This window comes from Danio rerio, chromosome 17 (assembly GCF_052040795.2).
Source record: "Danio rerio strain M-AB ecotype USA chromosome 17, GRCz13ab, whole genome shotgun sequence".
Classification (NCBI taxonomy): domain Eukaryota; kingdom Metazoa; phylum Chordata; class Actinopteri; order Cypriniformes; family Danionidae; genus Danio; species Danio rerio.
The window spans coordinates 26,447,733-26,470,338 of record NC_141037.1 but is presented as its reverse complement, the minus strand read 5'-3'; the positions used below and the strand labels follow the sequence as shown (position 1 = coordinate 26,470,338).

The 22,606-nt window shown below is 35.6% G+C and overlaps 1 protein-coding gene across 11 annotated transcripts in view; it reads right to left on the bottom strand.

Moving 5' to 3' along the window:
* Positions 1 to 22,606, bottom strand: part of dlgap2a (discs, large (Drosophila) homolog-associated protein 2a) — a 249,872-nt gene that overhangs the window by 41,130 nt on the left and 186,136 nt on the right. For all 11 annotated transcript variants that reach the window (XM_087290537.1, XM_087290539.1, XM_087290543.1 and 8 more), the window contains one exon: positions 10,555 to 10,748. In XM_087290537.1, coding sequence (XP_087146663.1) covers positions 10,555 to 10,748 — 194 coding nt within the window. The remainder of the gene's footprint in view (positions 1 to 10,554; positions 10,749 to 22,606) is intronic.

Sequence of the window (22,606 nt, the reverse complement as noted above, 5' to 3'; positions counted from 1 at the left end):
TCCAGCCAAAAAATAAATATATAAATAAATCATTTAAGATTAGGGTTGGGTATTGTTTTAATTTTACATTGTAAAAAATGGTGGCTTCCACACAATTCCTTCATGCTGTCCCAACACAAATCAATTTAGTTTACTTATTAGTTTGTACAAATTTAAGCGGATTGAACATAAAACAATTAGGTTGCCCCAAAGAAAACTCAAGAATTGTGTTATTTTAGCTCATTTAAAATAAGTAGCCTGAGCAAACAGTTAACAGTTTTATGAGAGGAAAAAAACTATAAAAGTGACAAAGAAGTTGGCTGAGAAAAATAGGTTAGTGAAGTAGAAAAAGGTGTTAAAGAAAAATGATTGAGGAAAGAAAAACAATTGCAAATCTATATCTAAGTTTAAAACTTTTTTTTTTATGGATAGTTTAACCCCCCAAAATGTAAACGTTTCTTAAAAAAATACACAGAAAAGTAGATATTCTGTAGAGAGCTTAACTCTTATAACCATTGACTCCCATAGTAGGAAAAAAACAGATACTATGTGTAACGTGATGTGCACAGACAACAAAAGTGTCCAAATAAAAGTTCACAGTGAACAGTGAATGGTCAGGAAAGCAATGGTCAAACCAGGAGTAAGCAGATGTACACAGGCAATCCAGAGTTGAAGTCAAATAAGCAGGCAGATGGTCAAAAGGCAGGCAGCAGAAAGGAATAAGCATACAAGCAAGGTGAGGGTCCAAACATGACAAAGCAAGAATAAGGAAACGTGTTGTAATATCACAAGTGCAGTAAACAAGACTCAGCAACTAGTGTGTGTGCCTGTGCTGCTTAAATAGTCCATGTAATCAGTCTTTGACAATCCTCCGGCTGTGTATGCAATCAGTCAGGATCAGGAACAGCTGTGTGTGTGTGTGTGTGTGTGTGTGTGTGTGTGTGTGTGTGTGTGTGTGTGTGTGTGTGTGTGTGTGATGCATGACTGGATATTGCAGTCCATGAAATGGCAGATTAGTCCGCTACCAATCAGTGTATATATCAGCGATCTGCTCAGGCTTGATCGCTGGTGACTTTTTTTTTGTGTTCAACAGTAGAAAAAAAATAAAAGTAAAAGTTTAAAACAAGTAAAGCGTGATTAAATAATGATTTTAAGGTGAAACATTTTTTTTGTGTGTGCCAAAAAATACTGAAAAGAATCTTGGGTTGAAGTTAGTAACATTTTAAAACTCTGCTCTTGTCTGTTGGAGTTTGGGATTAGTTGAATAATCTTTCCTGCTGCATTCACACTGCGACTCGTCCCCTGTAGGAATATAATCACACTCTCTCCCACTCTCTTTCAGCTCCAATCTCCTGAGATCTGCAAATTGTGCACACAAACACTTCCCTGAAAGCTCAGTGCAAATCTCTGGGCCATTTCTACTGCGAGAGTGTGCTGGCCAAAGTCAGAAACGCACCACACAAGCACAGCTCAAGTGATTATTACCATTCAGCTATTGTTCCTATAAAGGCTGGAGAACCAACACATGGAATCGAGGCTCATTCTAATCTGAGACTTTAGGAAGAAAACCTGATTGTAGTGTTTGCTGATGAAGTTACAGAGCGTGAAGAGACTCTTCAGGGCGCAGGAACAGATTTGATGCTGCTGCTGGTGATTCTCCAGCTTGGAGCTCAAAAAAATCAATACAGTCAATGTGTCTCCCTCGGTTTGCACGGTGTGCGTCCTTCTCATCTGCTGCGGGGGAGATTTCTGAGCCTCACTCTGTAACTACAACGCACTGTGAACATCCACAGCTAAACTGCAGAGGGCAGATGTTCAGCATGTGTACGCTCGTCGCCGCAGGGAGCTTCATTAAAGCTGGATCGTGTATTAAGTTGAATCTTTTTTTCAAACAGTCAAGGAAAACACGTCGCACTAATCTGCCAAAACAAAGAACACAAGAGGTTCCCAGCAGGTTGGTGCAAATCGAAGCGCAATATAAATATACTAAAAGATTACAAAGGAATCAGCATGAGTGGGTTGTACTCGTGTTCTGGCGCCACTGATATATGTGTGGGTGGTCCAGTGCATTATGAAGCATTCTGGACTGAACTGATGGTCTTTATTAACATTGATAGTGACGAGCTTCTCACAAGGTCATTGTGTTACGGTTGCGAAGTGGTTGCTAGTTTTGTGTGGTCAGCATCCTCTTGCAGTCTTTCTGTATTCTCAGAGGATCTCCATCAGCGGGCCTGGGCCATGCTGAGATAAATGAGGCTGTCTTGAGTGATCAGCTTGCTTGCTTTCTGAAAGCTTACCATGCTTTGATATTTTGTCACTGCATCACGACACCCTCTGACCTGCCAAGTCAAGTTGTTCTTTCCTTTGTAAGACTCATTGGTTTCCGTTTCTCAAAATATATTCCCATATCCTCATTAACATATTTGTATGCTTCTGTTTTTTAGACGAAGCAGGCCCTTAAGGCTAAATAACATCTATATGTCAGTCACTTCCAATCTGCTCGTCATTAACAAGATGTTGACTGAATTTTATTCTGAAAAAATACTTAAATTAAAGACTGTAGTGGGATTTAAGTTATATTAACTTATTAATAAAATACAATGCATGGGTTTTTTCATAAAAAATGGGTAAACGTATTAGAAAATTGTCAATAGATTGTAAACAAAACATTAAAATGAGTTAAAGCAACAGTGAGAGTCTCTAAATTTGCGAACAAAATAGACAAAACTGGCAACAATAATAACTGTGTTATAAAAGAGTATCTATTTTTGTATGAAGCATTTTAAGATGAAAGTTTGACAAAAAGATTAGCCAAAGATCATTACATTTTATTATGTCTTAAACTGAATGAAAATATTATTATGTCTTAAACTGACTTAAAAATGATAAATAATAAAAATATACAGTTGAAGTCAGAATTATTAGCTTCTCTGTATATTTTTTTCAACAATTTATGTTCAATGGAAATACTTTATCAACACATTTCTAATCATAATAGTTTTAATAACTCATTTCTAATAATTGATTTATTTTATCTTTGTCATGATGACAGTAAATAATATTTGACTAGATATTTTTCAAGACACTAGTATTTAGTTTTAAATTCATTTAAAGGCTTAACTAGGTTAATTAGGTTAACTAGGCAGGTTAGTGTGGTTAGGCAAGGCATTTTATAATAATGATTTGTTCTGTAGACAATCTAAAAAAATATAGCTTAAATGGGTTAATAATATTGACCTTAAAATGGCTTTAAAACATTAAAATCTCTTTTTATTCTATTATAAAACAAATAAGACTTTCTACAGAAGAAAAAAAAATATTATTGGAAATAGTGTGAAAAAATCCCTGGCTTTGACATCTTTTGGGAAATATTGGAAATAGGAGAGAAAATTTACAGAAGAGCTAATAATTTTGACTTCAACATATTTTCCTAAATATCTGTATATGTTTAATACAGTGCCACAACACTTTTCCAGCCAATAATGAGATTTATTCCATCATTCATTACACAGTGCCTCCAGATTTGTAGTTTGTACATTTATATGGTTTTATGGTAAGAGTCACTGTTCAGCATTTCCAGATCCAAAAAAAGTTTTGATTTGTTGCTTTTATTTCTTTTCTTAGACATATTTATTGTTTTATTTATGTGCAGCAAAATATTTCAGGGGCCTTAAAAGTTTTTTCAAATAGATAATGGCATGAAACAATATTTTCATTATTATTCAAAATTAGTGTTTTTTTATTAAAAGAAAAATATAGTATGTACAAGTTATACCAGTGACAGCATGGTTTAATTTTCGACATAATTACTCCAGTCACACATGATCATTCAGTAATCATTCTAATATGCTAATTTAACACTCACAAAATATTTTTTTATTATTAACATCAATACTGGGTGAAGCAGTGGCGCAGTAGGTAGTGCTGTCGCCTCACAGCAAGAAGGTTGCTGGGTCGCTGGCTTGAGCCTCGGCTCAGTTGGCGTTTCTCTGTGGAGTTTGCATGTTCTCCCTGCGTTCGCGTGGGTTTCCTCCAAGTGCTCCGGTTTCCCCCACAGTCCAAAGACATGCGGTACAGATGAATTGGGTGAGTGTATGAGCAAATGTATGAATGAGTGTGTGGATGTTTCCCATAGATGGGTTGCAGCTGGAAGGGCATCTGCTGCATAAAAACTTGCTGGATAAGTTGGTAGTTCATTCTGCGGTGGCAATCCCGGATTAATAAAGGGACTAAGCCGACAAGAAAAGGAATGAATGAATGAACATCAATATTTTACAATTTTTTTTTTCATTTATTATTATTTTTACATTTTACACAAATATGCAAGTTAGGTTAATTATTATTATTTTATTCATGTTTTAGCTTTATTGGACAGGCACAATGCACATTAATAACACTGAAAAGTACAATGTGCCAGAATTAGCCAAAAGACTATTTTGCATCTGCAGTCCCCTGACAAAACAATTAGGCAAATCATTGGTGGCCAGCTGAAAAAAACAACAACAACTTTTTAACCAGTCTAATAATATTAACCTTGGCAATTTTTACAATTTTATTGTTACTTTTTATTTTTATTCCAGCACACTTTAAAAAAATATGACTTTCTCCAAAAGAGACACTATATTGGCAAATACAGTGGAAACAATTCCTTGCTCTGTTGAACATCAGTTGGGAAATATTTGAATAATAATTAAAATTTCACAAGAGGGCTAATCAATTGACACACATTTTTTCTGACTTGTTTCTGGATTCAGATCTTATTTAGAATAGAAATCTTTTGCAAGAACATAAATGTCTGTTGACCAATTCTGTAAGAGTCAAAAGTGTTTAAGTATGCATCATACAAGATGGAAGATCCACAAGAGCATATTTAGGCAGATTACTGGCCTACATCATCATCCTGCACATGTTGTTTAGAGCTGATCAGATGGCCTGTCTGAATCATAGGCTTGTCTTCTAAAATCTGTTTTTCATAACAGAAGGCAGCAGTGGATGACCCAGTTCCTCGAGACTCAGTGGCTTGGTTAGGATAGACCAAAAGTACCAGAACATGGCCATTGGACAGAGTACAAAATTATCTCTACAGTGCAACTGCTAAAACATGAAGCACATTAAAAATGCAAAGCAGTGAGCATAACATAGCAAGTTCTATAAACAAGCACATGTTATCATTTAAAAAGCTAAAATCACATTTAGCAATTCCTATTGATTTAATTAGGAATCTACTTTCTTCTATAACCAATGTGTAGCTTTAAGTATTAAGTATTGGATTTTTTACTTCACCCCTAAACACATTCATTGTGGCGTTCCACAAGGATCCATTCTTGGCCCTCTATTATTTTCTCTCTATATGCTTCCTTTAAGCTCAACACTCCGCAAACATAACATAAACTATCACAGCAGTGCCGATGACTTCCAGCTATATTTTCCTATCAAAAAATGTATTTTGAACAACTTTTCTTTTGCCTAATAACATTAAGGTCTGGATGACATAACTCTGTGCAAGTAAATTAAAATAAAACTGAAGTGCTATTATTAGGTCCTGATGCTTCCAACGATTCAATTAAAATTCAGCTATAGGATTACCAAACAACAATCTGCAAAATCACGTTAGTTATTTTTGATCCACTTTTGCAGTTTGACAAGCATGTAAAAGCAGTTGTGAAGAGCAGCTTTTTCCAACAGAGAATGGGGGCAAAGGTAAAACTGTTTCCTTCTAAAAAAGATCTAGAAATCGTAACTCATGCTTTAATTTCCGCTCAGTCAGACTACTGTTACACTTTGTACATTGGTTTACTTCAGTCAGCACTGTCTCAACAAAGACTTATTTTAATCAACAAAAATTTTCTTAAAAACAATTGACTTTTAAAAAACTAAAAATACACAGTAGCTTGTCCAGGCTAAAGGTCCAAGATCATCAGATAACTGTAGATACACTGAGAGGTAATCTCCTATTAAAGCAATGTTATTGTAAAGGATGATAATTGAACTGCATTAACAAAAGTAACTGCAAGCAAAAGAAAGCAGGTGAAAAACATTGTATGTGCGATAATGAAAAGATGATTACGTGCACACGCTTAACGTTAGGCCCATTAATATTCTGTTCAAAGAATGGTTAAAGCGAAAGCGGCAACAGCTGCCGCATACAAAAAATCTGGAGCTCTGTTTAACATAGCAGGACTATGGGTGCAGGAGCACCGCTTTTTTCCCCAATCTCTTTCAAAGAGAAACGATCGCACCAGTTGAGTTTCCAGGCACAGTTGTTTTGCGCAAAGAAGCGAGAGCTTTTAAGCACTTGCGTGCTTCACATCACCTGTGCCTTGCTTCACCTGCTTTCTTTTACTTACGTGAAAACTTATCAATCGTGCTGCTTCTCGATTCTAAGATCACATTTGCGCCCATATTGACAAACGGTCTTAAACTAAAATTCTAATCTTTAGGGAAGAGACAGCTCTGGCAACGTAAAAATTATTTTCAACCAGCTAAAGTGGCTAGTGGGAGCAGCTGTTTAACCTGCCACAGCTGAAATCTACTCGCATTTAGTGGGTTGGCAGGTGTTTATGTCAAGCCATGGTTATTACATATATATTTTTCCCTTTCTTATACTTTTAATAAAAGTTTTATTTTTTCATTCAATTAATATATTTTACTTTATTGCAAAGCATTTTTGATTACCAACTATGGTTGTGTAAAATTGTGCTCTATAAATAAAGTTTCCTTGCCTTGCAATGGTGTACAAACGTTGTTTAACAGGCCATTTAGGTCATTTACCTTCTTCGTATGGGGCAAAGCTTCACACATAAACATTATTCTGAAGATTACTGTACATTTTAACAAGATTCAATGCTATCTATTCATTTTGATGGTCCATATTGCACAATGAATAAAATTTAAGTTCCATTACAACAACATGCAAACTATTTCACACTAGAGTATTAATAGACTGATGCTGCTCCATCAACCGACCTTCTCCTGACTATAAAAAAGTTGCAAGCAAATTTTAACCCTAACCTTACAGTCTACAGTTCTCATACTCTAATGACAATTAGTTGCCATGTAGTTGTGACTTAAATTATAGTCAACAAAATGTGTTAAAGTGACTATCAAAATAAAGCAATACCAAATCACAGTCATGTGCTCGGCACTTTTTCTGATGTGGTTACATATTAAACCCCTAAAGGTATTCAATGATGTCTCTTCATTTCTCGAAGTGACAGCAGCAACTAAAATAGCTCTCTAGAGTACGAACAAGGTCTACTTTTCTTAAACAGGCTGTGAACTTCTCAATACCCGCAAGTGCTAATTACCTGAACGTGATGCTAACTTACACAGAAGCTAGTTTTAATGGGACGCACCTTTCAGTGGAATCCCTGCCGCCTTACAATCTTAATACTGTATAAATATACTTTTTCATAATACGCAGTCAATGCAGTGTTCCATGCACCTACTCAGGGGAAGAGCTCATTTGATGTGCTACACTCTCTTTCATTAGACGCACTTTGAGAGAGGCAGTCTTGCCAAATTTATAACATCATGTTTCAGAGCTTTGCATAATGGCGTACAGGCCTGTAATACAGAGCAGAAAATAATCCTCACGTCTGGTGGAGAACAAAAGCTCCAGGTGGTATTGTGTGAGAGAGCGAGAGCGGGCGCAGTGTTAACAGGAATATCCCACAATTCAATGCTGGCTGGGATGTTTACAAATACTTAGATAAAACATTGCAAAAGTTTCACTTTTATGTGTGTTTGAAGTCTGTGTGTGAGGAACTAAGTAAACAACATTAGTTCGTTAAAGATGATCAAGATTTTAGCCAGTTTCAAAATATGAAAACTTCAGTTGGGCACTATGCCAACATGGCATCGGTACCTACAAGACTAATATAAGCACAAATTTGTATGAATATAAAAACATTTTATTGATTATAATAAAAAAAAAAACAGAAATAAGTTACTACAAGAAAAATTGTAACTTAGAAGGTATAATGTTAGACTTTTCACTATACTGTTCAAACCTTATGTGGATTATACACATTTAATTTAGCGTGCTTTCACATTTGGTTCGATTGCATAGTCTGAACGCAAGTTTGATTGTCACCCCTTGTGACCTTCTCGGCTGATTTGTGTTCACATTGCCTTTTTTTCTACTGAAACCTGGTATGCTTGCATCATCGACCTGCTGTTGTGTGTAAAGCTGTAGCTAGCGGATGGCCATGAAAACCAAAGCCTCAAAATGGAAAGACGTATGCACATCACGGTCGTTCTGCTTTACTAAACCTTTTGGTTTTGATTTGCTCTTCAGTGATTGAACTTCCAGCAGTGAAATATAAACCACACTGAACTGAACTAAACTTAGCTTCAACCCTGAAAACTTGAATGACACTTTCGTATTTACATTGTAAAAGCGAAGTAGAAATAAACATGAATTGAATTGAACTGAACTAGTAACATACAGAAAGTCACTTTTGTCTATCTGCCGCAAAAATATTAAAAACATTCAGAACATAATGTAATGTCCGCAGAAGTCATTTTTGGGGGAGACAAGCAGACATTATCACTGTGTTTGCACTGGCTCAGTCTCGCTTATTACCAAGATAGGTGATACACAGACATACACACATGAATGAGTGTTATGAAAACTAAAGTTTGTTGTTCAGTTGGCGGTTCACATCTGTTTTTTGGTACAATAGCATTCAAATCAGAATTGTACCAGACGAGAGTTTGCGTGAATTGTACCCCAGACCACCTCTTTAAGGCGGACTCAGGTGCGGTTCACACTAGCTAAACGTCTAGCAAAGTCCTTTTAAGTTTCACTGGGCGAACAACTTTGAAACGCCTCTCGGACAGTTTGCTCGGGCATTCTGTCTAAAAGGGCAAACATCAAATTCTCCAAAACTGTTTGCCAAGCTTACGGTTACATTACATATTTGGAATTACTAATAAAATTAAACAACATTTGTCTCATAACTTTTGTTTCTAAACCATTTCAAAACAAACTAAATTGGCATATTATTAAGTTGCTTATAAGCTAATGGACTAGAAAAGAACAAGATCACGACACCAACCTCATTTATGGCCATTGTACACATTATTATCATCAGGATAATGCTCCATCAGATCGCTCTGCTCTTCTTAAGTAATTCAAAACTTAATCTTGATGGTGAATCTCCTCCAGAAATGACAGCGACTCTTTGTTTACAAGTTTGTGAGCATTCGTGTAGTTGCTGTCATGTGATATGCATTTGATAGGACGGACTGTACCTCGCGGCCATTTAATACAGATTACAAAACAAAAAAAATTTAGTTTTCAAGTGCACTACGTTCATGTAAAAGTACAGATTTCAAGCTTTATGTGAATATATTTCTTATTTCTGTGAAGCAAGTATTTATTGAGATTCTGGTGCATTTGTTGACCACAGAAACTGTCGGAAAAAGCACACGTTTGGTCAGAGCATTTTCCCTAGACAAATGACCAGTCCATAGCGATCTATGATCAGCTCCTGTACTAGTAGGCAGGGCTTAATTTGCCATAATATACTTTTCCCCATTCAAAACTATACAAGTGACACGTCTTGTGTATTCTAAAGTCTTTGGCTAAACATATCGAACTCTGATGTCAAACAAATCCGGGGACCAAAAGTGCTAGTGTAAAAGCACCCAAACCCAGAGCAGCCGCTGCACCTTTAATATTTGTCCATAAATAAAAGAACAGTATGCTCGTGTAACTTACTATTCCTACTGGTCTGTGTATACAAAGATTCAGAATTCCATTAGGCAGATTATGACTACTTAAACAGTGAACTGGCATCTGATTGGCTAAAGGCCATGAATGCTGCAAGAAAAGTCTAAAAAATACACACGTAATTCCAGGGTGATTCATATGTGAAACACGATTTGCACATTCCCAATGCTGCAGAATAATCAGAATCCAATCAGCTTGCCAAGCAGTAATGATGAGATTTCAGACTTCATGCAAAAGCCGATCAATCTGCGCCATCTAGAGTCTCATGAGTGAAAACGATTAGTAGTATTCATCAGCGTTCAAAATTTAGTGCCTAACATGACCAGGAGATAATTGAAAGCTCCAATCTTAGTCAGAGATGTCTGAATCACAGCATCTTTATATATATCAGCCTCCGTTTTTGATATGAAGACAGAGACATGGTAAGTACAGATGCAGCAGGTGTCAATGTGTACTGAATCCCTTCCAGCAGATCGTCTCTATGATTATATGTGTGTTTGTCAACTTAATCGCTTGCATTTTTCACTCAAATTTACTGGCACTCCTAAACGTCAGTTTCAAGCGGTAAAGCTGGGCATTTCACTTTCATACCAAGAGAGTCTATAATGCACAATCTGTGATCCGACTGCAGATGTTTCATGATGGTTCATAAAATACATTTGCATATTCCACAAAAAAGGATCTCACATGTCGCAGAATGTGGGCCTCTGGGATCGTGGATAACTAGTTAATGATTGCACGCCTGTTTTCTGCTTTATGACTTTGAACATTAATCACTCTAACCTCAGATTGGATAGGCCTTCTAATGAGATTCACCGGATGATGAAAGTTCTTACCTCTGGTCTGAAAGTTGTCTCTGCAGCACAGATTTGACGAGCGCGTTGGGTCGCACCATTTTCTGTGGGGAGTTTTTGGGGCTGCCATCAGAGTCTCCACTGTCTTGATCACCCATGGCTTTAACGTAGCTGCTGCTCCGCATCCTTCTGCATGGGATCTCCTCATCTCTCCCTCCCCATTCATCCTGAGGGACCTGGACAATACAGACACACATTCATGTTTTCATATAAAAAAGAATAGTAATATTGTAGAGTAATATTAAATATCCATGCATATATAGTCAATCATTTTTAATTGCTAGCAAAGCTGACATCTCCTTTTTTCTCCTTTTCTCTCACCTAAAAACTTGAAGTTCGAATCTTTTGGTTCTGCTGGTCCAGACCAAATAAGAAAATGATACATTTAGTCCTGGTATGCGTTAATATTCTGTCTTTTTTGTCAATTATATGGCTGGTTTTGGTTTATTATGATTTGATTTAGATGTTATTTGTCAATGCTGTCTTATAATATTTCACCAGAACGTGAGATTAAAAGTGAACACACCCATATTTTCAATGGCTTTGGTCTGCTTGTTTGTTGCGTGGTGGCTCAATGGTTAGCATTAAAGCAAGAAGGCCACTGATTTGAGTCTGATTGGAAATCTGTGTGGGCGTTTGCATGTTCTTCTTGTGTTTGCATTGGTTTCCTCCAGGTGTCCGGTTTCCCCCACAACCCAAAGACAGCAGGTATAAGTGAATTGGATGAACTATACAGCCAACATTCACATACAGCCAATATAGTTCATCCAATTTGGATGTTTCCCAGTACTGGGTTGCAGCTGAAAGGGCATCTGCTGCATAAAACATATGCCAGAATAGTTGGCAGTTCATTCTGCTATGGCTACCCCTGATAAATAAGGAACCAAGTCGAAGGAAAATGAATGAATAAATGATTGTTTGTTGCGCATCATTGTTTGGATGGAAGCATAAAAATGAACCGTACAAACCATACAAAAAAAGTATGAAAACACCCTTAAAAGCACATAAAATTGAGTAATAACATTTTAATGGCACTAAACTTGTAGAATTTGACACTTTAACTTGTTTTATAATGATTGAACTGAAATGATTCAACACTGAGCTGAGCATAATAATAACATAATAGTGTTGTGTAATTATGGCTTTATTGCACATTTGGGATTTGGCACACTGATATTGTCACTTTCTTGTTTAATACAGTAAAACTGTTGTCTATTACCATTTTCGGTGATTTCAATTATATTTTGGGCTAAACAAATCTCTTATTTCTTGCTGTGATAATTGTTCTATATGATAAATACCCACACAATTAAACATATCATCCCATGCTCTTACCATTTACACAAACTGAGTTGTTAAGTCTATAGGAAATCTATAGGAAAAAAATCTTAGATATGACAGGCCCATTTTTCCAGCAACAGCCAGCAATAGACTAGCAAGAAAACTGTAAACTGTGCTTTACTGTAATTTACGGATTCATTTATTGAAACAATTTTATGTTTTTTCAAAGGGCCATGAAACCCCTTTTTAGGGAATAGTGGGCGTAGCTGGCAGAGCAGGGGAAAAAGAGGGGAGCGAACAACTGTTGTCAGTTGGCTCACAAAATGAGACGAAAACAGTGACGAGACCCATGATTTTATAGTTTACAAAATTAATAAAAAAAAAAAACAGTAATTTAATGTCCTGCTATATTTGTTTTTCATAATTTTTATAAACACAGAACTAAAATTTGTTATATTATGATAAAGACAATCGTGTTTATATGAACACTATAAATGAGGAGGACTTATTTTTTACTTAGTCTCTGAGTCTGAATGCAGACACAGTAGATAGCAGTGCAGCAGGTCTCTTGACCTGTCTTTTTCAACCATTAGCCCTGCTGGTCATCTGGAGGATTTTAAACATATGGTGAACACAACAGCATGGATAGGGGATGTGTCTGAATAGTAACAAACTCAACTTATAAAAGACAAAGTCTGCCATTCTCCAATTCTCATACAAATTTCTTGACAAAAAAGCTTGCTGCAAACCAACACCTTTGCTGTATCGGCCCTGACAGAATTGCAGGGAAAAACAAGCAAAAAAAACTGTGGATAATGGAAACAAACACATACGACCTGTGCCGTTTTTTGATGAAGTCTCACACAGTCATTGAGGCTCACAGCTTGTCAGGTCTGCTTTGCCTTCTGAAAGCACATGGTCTTATGAATAATTAAGAAGCAAGGTCTTCTAATGGGATAAGAAAACTCTGCTAGGAATAATAATGAGAAACCGAGGCGTCATCACTCCATAGCATATTCGCGCTCTGTCACCGATTTTGATCCCGCCCCAAAAATTATTTTAATCACGGAAGATAAAATTAGCTGACAAAATCTCAATATTATGCAGTTTTCACCGCAATTAAAGCTATCAGGTGCTAATGTTGTCGGAACTGATGCTTAACACACACAAATCTGTAATTTTTTTTACAAAATACTCGAGGGTGTCTTGAACCTTTATATCACGGTTGCAGATGCGTGAACTGTTTCTGTGGTGTTTGTTGTCACTTGGTTGTGTTTTGGTTTACTCCGCGTGGTTGTGTTGCGTGTGTTGTGATCAAGTGGGTGATTACGTATGCCGATCAGCTGTTCTTATCAGCAGCTCAGCTGTGCCTTATTCAGTTGCGTCTATATGAGCGGCAGTGCTTTACTTGGTTATCAGTACGTTATTTGTTGTTCATGGTCTGTCTGTGCTTTGTCAGGACTCTCGTTGGACGCTTCGCTGCCGTGTATCTGGAACATTATTCACACCCTGCTACTACACTTATCATAGTTATTTTGTTTTGGACTCTTTTTGCACCCTTTTGATTCATGACCATTGGTCATTAAACACTTGCAATTGGATTCACATTGTTGTTTTCTTTTCCCCTGAATTAGTGTGACACTATAAAGTCTGCTTGAACCAGAAGTTGCTAAGACTTTTATTTTACTATGTTGATTTACTTTTAACTGAAGCCAAATATTGAGTAGGGGCGGGGCTTTGTTTTGCGCACCATTCCCTCATAGCAAACATAATGGTAAGAGAGGATTTAAATATGTATTTGTTAAGGGAGCCCTCAGGCTGCCATCAACAGTAGGACTTCAACTCAAAATGTGCAAGCAAATGAGCAGACTTTCATAGAAAATTACCAAAACAAACAATTTTTTTTCAGTAAAATGTACTTGCATGTACTAATTTTTCAATGTGCTAATTCAACAATGTGAACTAGCAAAGTAAACATTGTTCATTTTTATTTCAAGCAGACTTTAATGTTAAAAAACAAATTAAGGCTTTAAATTGGACATTATGTATAGTTTTGCAAATCAGGAATGTAAGAATTACAAGAAATAAACAGAAAAAAGAGCTAGTATAACACTTCTGAGTTTAACATTCTAATATCATGGTCCTGGGGGAATCCAGGCCAAATTGTGAACCTTCTTCATATAAAATTGTAGAAAAAGTTGGGCCAACTGAGAAAAAAGGTAAAAATAAAAACTTCCTTAGAAGGTGTGTTAGCACAAACAGTCAGCAAGACCAAGAAGATAAGAGCAGCATAAGCAGTAAACACCCGGGTGCTCATTAAAACAGACTCCTCAACGCAATTCATTGCCAATGCCGCTGACACGGTGACATTGTCACGACTGATATCAATCACCTTTACCGGCTGACATTTACTTCTTGGCACTTTCCCCAAGAACATCTTCACAGAAACCACTTATCACAGACTATCTTTGCATGCGGGCAGTGACTGAGTAATATTACAGCTGTTGTCACGATCTTGTGCACTTAATGACTCTCTGCTGGTGAATGAACAACATCTCATTGAGAGCAGAAGATTGACTGATAGATCATATGACAGAAACAAGGCTCTGACATATTGATGACGTGTTCTCTTTTCAAACTAGCTGAGAACAATTTCGTCACCTAGCAACTGTCCTTATGCTCATAACCTTCAGAACAGTACTTTACATCAGTAATCTGAAAACATCCTCTCAAAGCAACACATCGCCACAGTTTTACAAGCCAAGAGATGAATTCATTATAACATAGTAGCAGGAGAACTCGACAGTGTCCTTACTTGAAGCTTTTAAACTGACTGAGAATTTTGAAAAGCTATGCTCAAACTTTTAGGACTTCAGAACAATGTGGGGTATATTATTTACAAATTGTAGTCTGTTACAAATTTCATGATAAAAATAGTCATATAAATTAAGCACAGTGGGTAACGCTGTCACCTCACAGCTAGAAGGTTGCTGGTTCGAGCCCAGCTGGGTCAGTTGGCACTTCTGTGTGGAGTTTGCATGTTCTCCTCACGTTCGCATGGGTTTCTGGTCGCTCCGGTTTCCCCCACAAGTTCAAAGACATGCTATTCAGGTGACTTGAGTAGGCTAAATTGTCTGTAGTGTGCAGTATGTGTGTATGTCCTAGTTCTTCAGTCTGAGGGTTGAGCATCAGGCCAACGACCCACCTCGTAAAAATTAGATGTAACAAAACATTACATGGTGCGGCTAAATATCAACTTTAATATAAATAGCCCTGGGAGTAATTAAGTTGTAGCAAACCATTTATATTGGCTGAATTTATACAAACAAACTAAATTTAGTTATGCTTAACCTAATTTAAATTCAGCCCATAAAATTGTTTGCACATTTACCTTAAAAACCTTGTGGGGTTCAGTGAGCGTATTAAAAAGCATTGGATACAGCTCAGATTGCACTGCACCAGGTCTGCATCCAGATCCATCTCAAATTGTTTGGTAACATAGATTTGTAAATAATAAAACAAAAAGAAATTCTTCTCAGGATTCTAGTCTTCTTCTTGTAATCTTCTATTCTTCTAGTAAAGTCATCATAAGAAATGCGATTAGCTGGAGTACCAACCAGATTGACCAGAAGGCACTCCAGAAGATGAACACTCTATCAGCCATTCACTGGGACTACACATACCATCATGCTTTGCAGTTGAAACAGTTTACCAATTTCAAAACTGATTACACTAAAACAGCAGCAGCATATTACACAGCCTGCGTTCACACTGCACTTTTCTCCCCATAGACTTCCATTCATATGCACATGAATGAGTCAGACTGGAAACACAAGGTCGTGCGGCAGGTTTCAGAAAGTTCAAGCTTGGTGAACTTTGACCTGCAAAATCGCATTACATGATTGCGTGAGACCAATCGAAGATCAAAACATGACCTCTCTGTTTAGATATTTAAAATATGGACTAATCGTTCGCTTCTTTGAATGTCTAATAATCTTGTTTAATGCCCGTTTTTACAGCGCCATACAACAGAATTTTGCACTCACAAACCGCGTGACCGCAGCATCACTGTAACTCAAAACCAACACATATCAGTGATTCAGAATGTACATTTAATAATATTAAAGAGGTTTAATGTGTATTAATTAGAGTATAAACCTTACCATTTTGTGAGTGAGTGCATATTCTGTGCTTCTGAATGGCTGTATTTAAATATCTGTTGTGTTTGGTCTGATGCTCCAAACTGCTTATCACTGCAAATCTCTTCAAGTAGTGTGTTGTTAGGACACGGGGTTACAGTGTAGCAAGTCCAGAAACTGTTTTATATTTTATAGACATTTATAAAATTTTTATATAAATTTTATATAAAATTCAATGTGTCACATGACTAAAAAGTCAAATATTTTCTCAATTCACATAAGTAGCGGCTTGGGCCGGAAACATAGTATTTCACACATCCTCACTTAACAAGTCAATTTGCTGCAGCTGTGAAATCAGTGTCCAAACTGGTAAACTGTTTCAGCTGTGAGATGCAAAGCATGATGGTAGGTATAGTCTGGTAGAATGGCTGAGGGAGTGTTAGTCTAGAGAGTCTGGTGGGTACTCCAGCTAATGACTTGTAACAACGTGAAATGGTTGCATGAAAAGCATTATGTCCTTATTTTCTATTTTCTTGCAACATTAAATGTAGTTAAAACTTCTTTTAAAACTTCTAAAATGTCTTTTAATAAGTTAGTTGAAATGCACAGCTAAAATATGTGATCATATACATGCAGCCTAGTTAAAAAATATAAAATACAATAACATTTCTCTGATTTTTTCAGTGTTTAACGGCTTACTGGATGTGAAAATTATGTTCAATTCAGACTTAGATTTTAATCAAAAATCAATTAATGCACAAGCTAAAGAAAGTCAGTCAAATTTTCAATAAACGCAATTTCATTTCTGTTTAGAGAGCAAATATTTCAAAAAAATGTTAACATTTTAAAAATATGTTAGTCTTTCAGAGCACACAGTGGTTAATCCACGTAACATTCCATTAAGGATTTGAATCAATTGAACCACAGTAGATGACATTTAATACGAAACAGCTTGATTAACTCTGTGTCCTTTTACCAAAAGCCTTTTGTTTATCAGAAATCCTCTCGTCCAGGTCACAGGAGGCACATTTCAGCCGCCTCGTGGCTCTTTAGCATTCAGTAAGAAGAACGATTGTGATCAAGGAGTCAATGAAAATGAGTAAATGTCACGGACACCCTCGTACACACATGCACACACACATAATCCATAGAAGTCTTTAGGTTAATTAAGTCTTGAAGGAGTTTGATATTTTTAGACATTTAATTAACCAAAAACGCCAGAGGACAGACACAATCTGTGGTGTAAAACTCCTGAAAAATCATTGAGATTTTGAGTCCCCCTCCTCCAGAATGGCTGGGCCGAACAAAGATTTTGGTATATATTTTTATACCAAGTTTTATTTTTGGACAAGCAAGTGACAAAGAAAGTCAGACTGTTTCTTTGCTATTAATATTATCTTATAAAATGATAGAAAAACAATAAAAACCAAACTAACTTTCCATCAACCCCTCTATCTGAATTTCTAGACAAGCTATATGTAATAATTTGGTGACACATTAGCTTTGATTATTATTGTACATCCCTAATCCTACCCAATACTTAAACCCAACTACAACCCTACTAACTAGTAATAAGCAGATTATTAGTAGTTTATTGCACTAAAATTCTAGGTTAATGGTTTGCTAATAGTGAGATACACCTTAAACCAAAGTGTGACCAATAATTTGTTATATAAAAAAACACTTCATGCTATTTCACTTAATCAGTTTTTATTGTATTAAGTTTGTACTTTGTGAACTTAAAAAATCTTAAAATCCTTAAAATTTGAATTCTAAAACAATAAAATGAAATAATTTAATTCAGAGAAGCACTGCATAATAACTCTTACGCCCTGTTCAAATTTACTACCCTTTTGTTATGTTTAGGATGAAAACATGTATTCAATTAAACTGCTGTAAAAATGCGTCAGATAATTTTTTTTTTCACATTTATGTTTGCATAAATCTGCTTATCAACCTAAGTCCTGATAGTACTAGACTGTTTAGAAAATTACAGGATTGAACTTTTTAATTGTTAAATTCACAAATGATGTCACTGATTTGGTGAAAAAAAAACACACAAAATGAGGTATTTCTTATATAAAAAGTAATTGTGGACTGGACTTTTTTTTTTACTTTTATCACAGTCTTGGACAAGCGAGCGATTAGTAACAACATTGGCTTTGATGCGATATTAGATTTTCATTTTGCCCCATTGACTTTTTGTTTACTCCATATAGTTCTGAGAGCTGAGATGCATATTTTGTTTTCCTCAGACGCATCAAGGAAAGTGTGTAAAGGTCACTTTCACACACTCACAGACACACATACACACACTTTAATTTGTTGTTATACGCCATATAAAATCCATAAGCTAAGCTTTTTTTTTTCTCAATCTAAAGGGTTAATGGTGCCAAATGATGATCAACAGTAAAAATTACAAATGGAAAACTATGGAATGGAAAACCACCAACAATGAAGATTATAAGTTGTCATGGTTTTGTAATAAAAAAATGTGGCCATAATGAAAGTCAATGGGGCAAAAACAGCCACCAAGAGTAAATAAGGAAGAAAAAAGAAAACTAATCAAAAAACAATCCATCAAGGGCAATGTGTGTGTCACATGTCCAAGACTGGATAAAAGGTTTTATATTGAAAATACATCATTTTGTGTGTTTTTTTCACCAAATCAGTGACATCAGTTTTGAATTTGTCTATTAAAGAGTTATAATCCTGCAATTGTCTAAACAATTTAGCAGTTTTGATCAGGACTGAGGTTGAGTAACAGATTTATCTCAAAAGAAATTGAAAAAATATATATCTGATGCATTTTTATAGCAGTTTAACTTAATGGATGTTTTTATCCCGAACATAAAAATTATTTATTTATTTATTTAAAGCATTTTCTCAAAATATGTGTCAAAATAAGATTCGTCACCAATAATCATTCTGCTAGCTAAAACACAGAAAAAGTTATGGCCAAATTAAGACTCAAAATCACCCTGGAGTGGATGAAAACATCCAACAGTACATAAGGGTTAATGCTGTTTGGCACTGAATCCTTTTTTAACTATCCCAGTTTATGCCATTTAAACAATTCAACATTAAATCTAATTGACATGTTTGTTTTAGAACAAGTGTCTCTGATTATCTTTGCTGAAAGACCAAGCATGATAAAGCTCATTTAGGGGACAAATAGTGACACAAATAGCATCTGCTGTCATCAACATTCCCCTACTCATCACACTCTCACACACACACACACGCACACACTCCAGCTGTGTCTGACCTCTTCAATTGTCTGACTCTCACAGTTTATTGAATTGTTGTGTGTTTGTAAGAGACGCTGTTTGGCTCTTGCTGGCTTGTAAACAGTGGTATTAATTGGTTATTAGATTCACCTTCGCTGACCTATCAGAAAATCTATTAAAATGCAATCGTCTCCTCTCGTAGCCTTTAGAGGCAGGTGAAGAATACAGAGAGAAAGAGCATAATGAGAAGGGTAAGCTGTGTGTCAGAGTGTGACGGAGTTTGTGCTTCGACAAGGCAAGACTCAGCTGGAGAGGTCTGCTCATTTAACACCATTCCCATGATCCTTTATCATTCAGATAGCGAATAGCGATGTTCACGGTGCAGTGGACTAAACCCAACAGTGTCTGTCAGCCAACCTCTGCCGAAATGTCAAAGTCATGAGGTTTGAAAACTTCATCTCTGACTTTCAGGGCTACTCTTAAGGTTGTTCACAGAAAGTTAAAAGAAAAGTTCAGCTATGCAAATGCACAATGGTTTGATGCTCTGCCTACCAATGGGACTAGAGTACACTTGCACTGTTTCCACTAGTTGAATGTAGAAAAGGTCAGGTTTTAATGAGAAGTTTCACGGTTTCACATGATTTGTGTCTGCCAATGAACATGCAGTAAAACTTTTCTTTCATTTTTGCCTTGTTTCTAGTCCTCATATCAAAAAATTCTTCAATCATTAAAAGCATTTTGTTGACAAGTAAAAAAATATTATCTTATCTTCAGAAATGAAGTGAGTTTGGTGACGTTGTGGTGCAGTAGATAGTACTATCGCCTTACAGCAAGAAGGTCACTGGTTAGAGTCTCGGCTGGGTCAGTTGGCATTTCTGTGTGGAGTTTGGATGTTATCCCTGTGTTTGCATGGGTGTCTACCAGGTGCTCTGGTTTCCCCTACAAGTCCAAACACATGTGGTTCAGGTGAATTGGGTAGGCTAAATTGTCTGTAGTTTATGTGTGTGAATAAGAGTGTGTGGACGTTTCTCAGTGATGGGTTGTGACTGGAAGGGCATCCCCTGCGTAAAAACTTGCTGGATAAGTTGGTGGTTCATTCCACTGTGGCAACCCCTGATTAATAAAGGGACTAAGCTGAATAATAAATTAATGAATGAATGAATGAAGCGAGTTTTTCCTTAAAACAAGCAAAATAATCTGCCAATGGGGTAATGTTGTTTTTGCTTTGAAATGGTATGATTTTGCTTAGCCCATTGGCAGATTATTAAATTTGTCATATTATTTATGAAAACAAGACAATAGTTTTACATATCTGCAGGTTTTTTTAAATGCTTCTTGATTTACAATTTTTTTGGTAGTTGGACTAGAAACAAGTAAAAAAGCTTTTTTTGCAGTATACTTTACCACATTAATTAGGATTGATGTAAACACATTCCTATTCAGGTTGCTAAATTTTCACATCACCTTGCAACTTCTTTAACCCATGACCTTTTGATAATAACACTATTTTATTATCTAGCTTTAATTTTCTACATCATCATTCAGAATTCCAGAGATGGGTTGCAGCTGGAAGGGCATCCGCTGCGTAAAACATATGCTTAATAAGTTGGCGGTTTATTCTGCTGTGGTGACCCCAGATTAATAAAGGGACCAAGTCAAAAAGAAAATGAATGAATGAATCGTTCAGAATTTTTGGTAACACTTTAGAATAAATATCTGTTATAACTAGTTAATAGACCACTAATAAGCTGTTAGTTAATGGGTTATAAATGACTTGTTAAACAATAGTTAATAGTTTGTTAATTATTTATAACTGTGCCGATAGATAACTTACAAGCTGTAAGTTAACAATTTATAAATGACTTGTTAACTGTATTTTAATGATTTATAACTACACCTAATAAATTAGTATTCAATCATGAACAAGCTGTTAGTAAATTACTTACTAAAGACTTGTTAAGTATTAGTTATTAGCTTATATATGTTATTGGGACGTTATTCTAGTTGCAACTATTCATTATTTATTAACTGTTCGTAAATGAGGAATATAACATAACAATAACATTACTAACATATATACGCTAATAACTAACACTTAACCAATATATTAACTCTTACTTTACAGATCAGTTGTTAGTTTGTTAAGCATCTAATACCAGTTAAATTTTGTAGAACTGCAAATAGATGGAACAAGTTCAAACTACAGAACATTGATGTGATGTTCAAAATATAAAAAATTTGTTCCTTCACCTTGTTCCACTCATAGGCTTTTTTGTGTGCTCTATTTTACCAAAGAAACTCCACAGATAAAATGTTGAACATTGTGTTTAATGTATAGAAACACACACACTGAGCCATCACATGGCAGAACAGCAGTATACAACAGAATACAAACCCATGAGGTTTGGCCACTTTTTGTATTAAACATGAAAACAAAATAAGTAAATTAATTTTTTATTAGAAAAATTCTACAAATGTTTCACTGGTATTAGTGGATGCTTAACAAACTATGAACAACTGATCTGTAAAGTAAGAGTTAATATATTGGTTAATTGTTAGTTATTAGCTATATGTTATTGGGACGTTATTTTAAAGTTGCAACTATTCCTCATTTACTAAGTTAATAAATGAAGAATAATTGAAACTTTATAATAACGTCCCAATAACATATATAAGCTAATAACTAATACTTAACAAGTCTTTAGTAAGTAATTTACTAACAGCTTGTTCATGATCTAATACTAATTTACTAGGTATAAACAGTTATTTACAGTTATAAATAATTAACAAATTATTAACTATCGTTTAAGAAGTCATTTATAACCCACTAACTAACAATTTATTAATGCTCTACTAACAGGTTATAACAGATAGTTGTTCTAAAGTGTTACCGAATTTTTACATCATCCTTTAGAAATCATTTTAGGACCGATACATGGGAGAAAAGCCTCGGTAAAATTTGATTTTGTTCTATCAATTCCATCAATTAATTCGACTCAAAGTAATGCATAGATTGCACTACTCAAAATCTAAATTACACAAACATTTTTCCTACAATTTCCCCTTCATGTGCAAATGTAAGTCTGCTGAAGGTCCTAAACATGTTCGAAACTTCATGATTTCTGGTGTGACACATTTACATGATTTTCTAATATGAATAGTTTTGTCTTTAAACCTGACAGAAATTGCTATATTTGGGTTCTTTCGTTCTCTGCTGGATTATAATGTGTCCATACAAAGCACCATAATGTATGGAATGATTATTGCTAAGAGTGTCATTCTAAAACTGTTTAAATCAGATTCTATTCCTCAATTTAAGACATGGTTAACTTATCTCACTCAAATATTGCACATGGAAAAAGCCCATTTTGGAGTTATTGATAA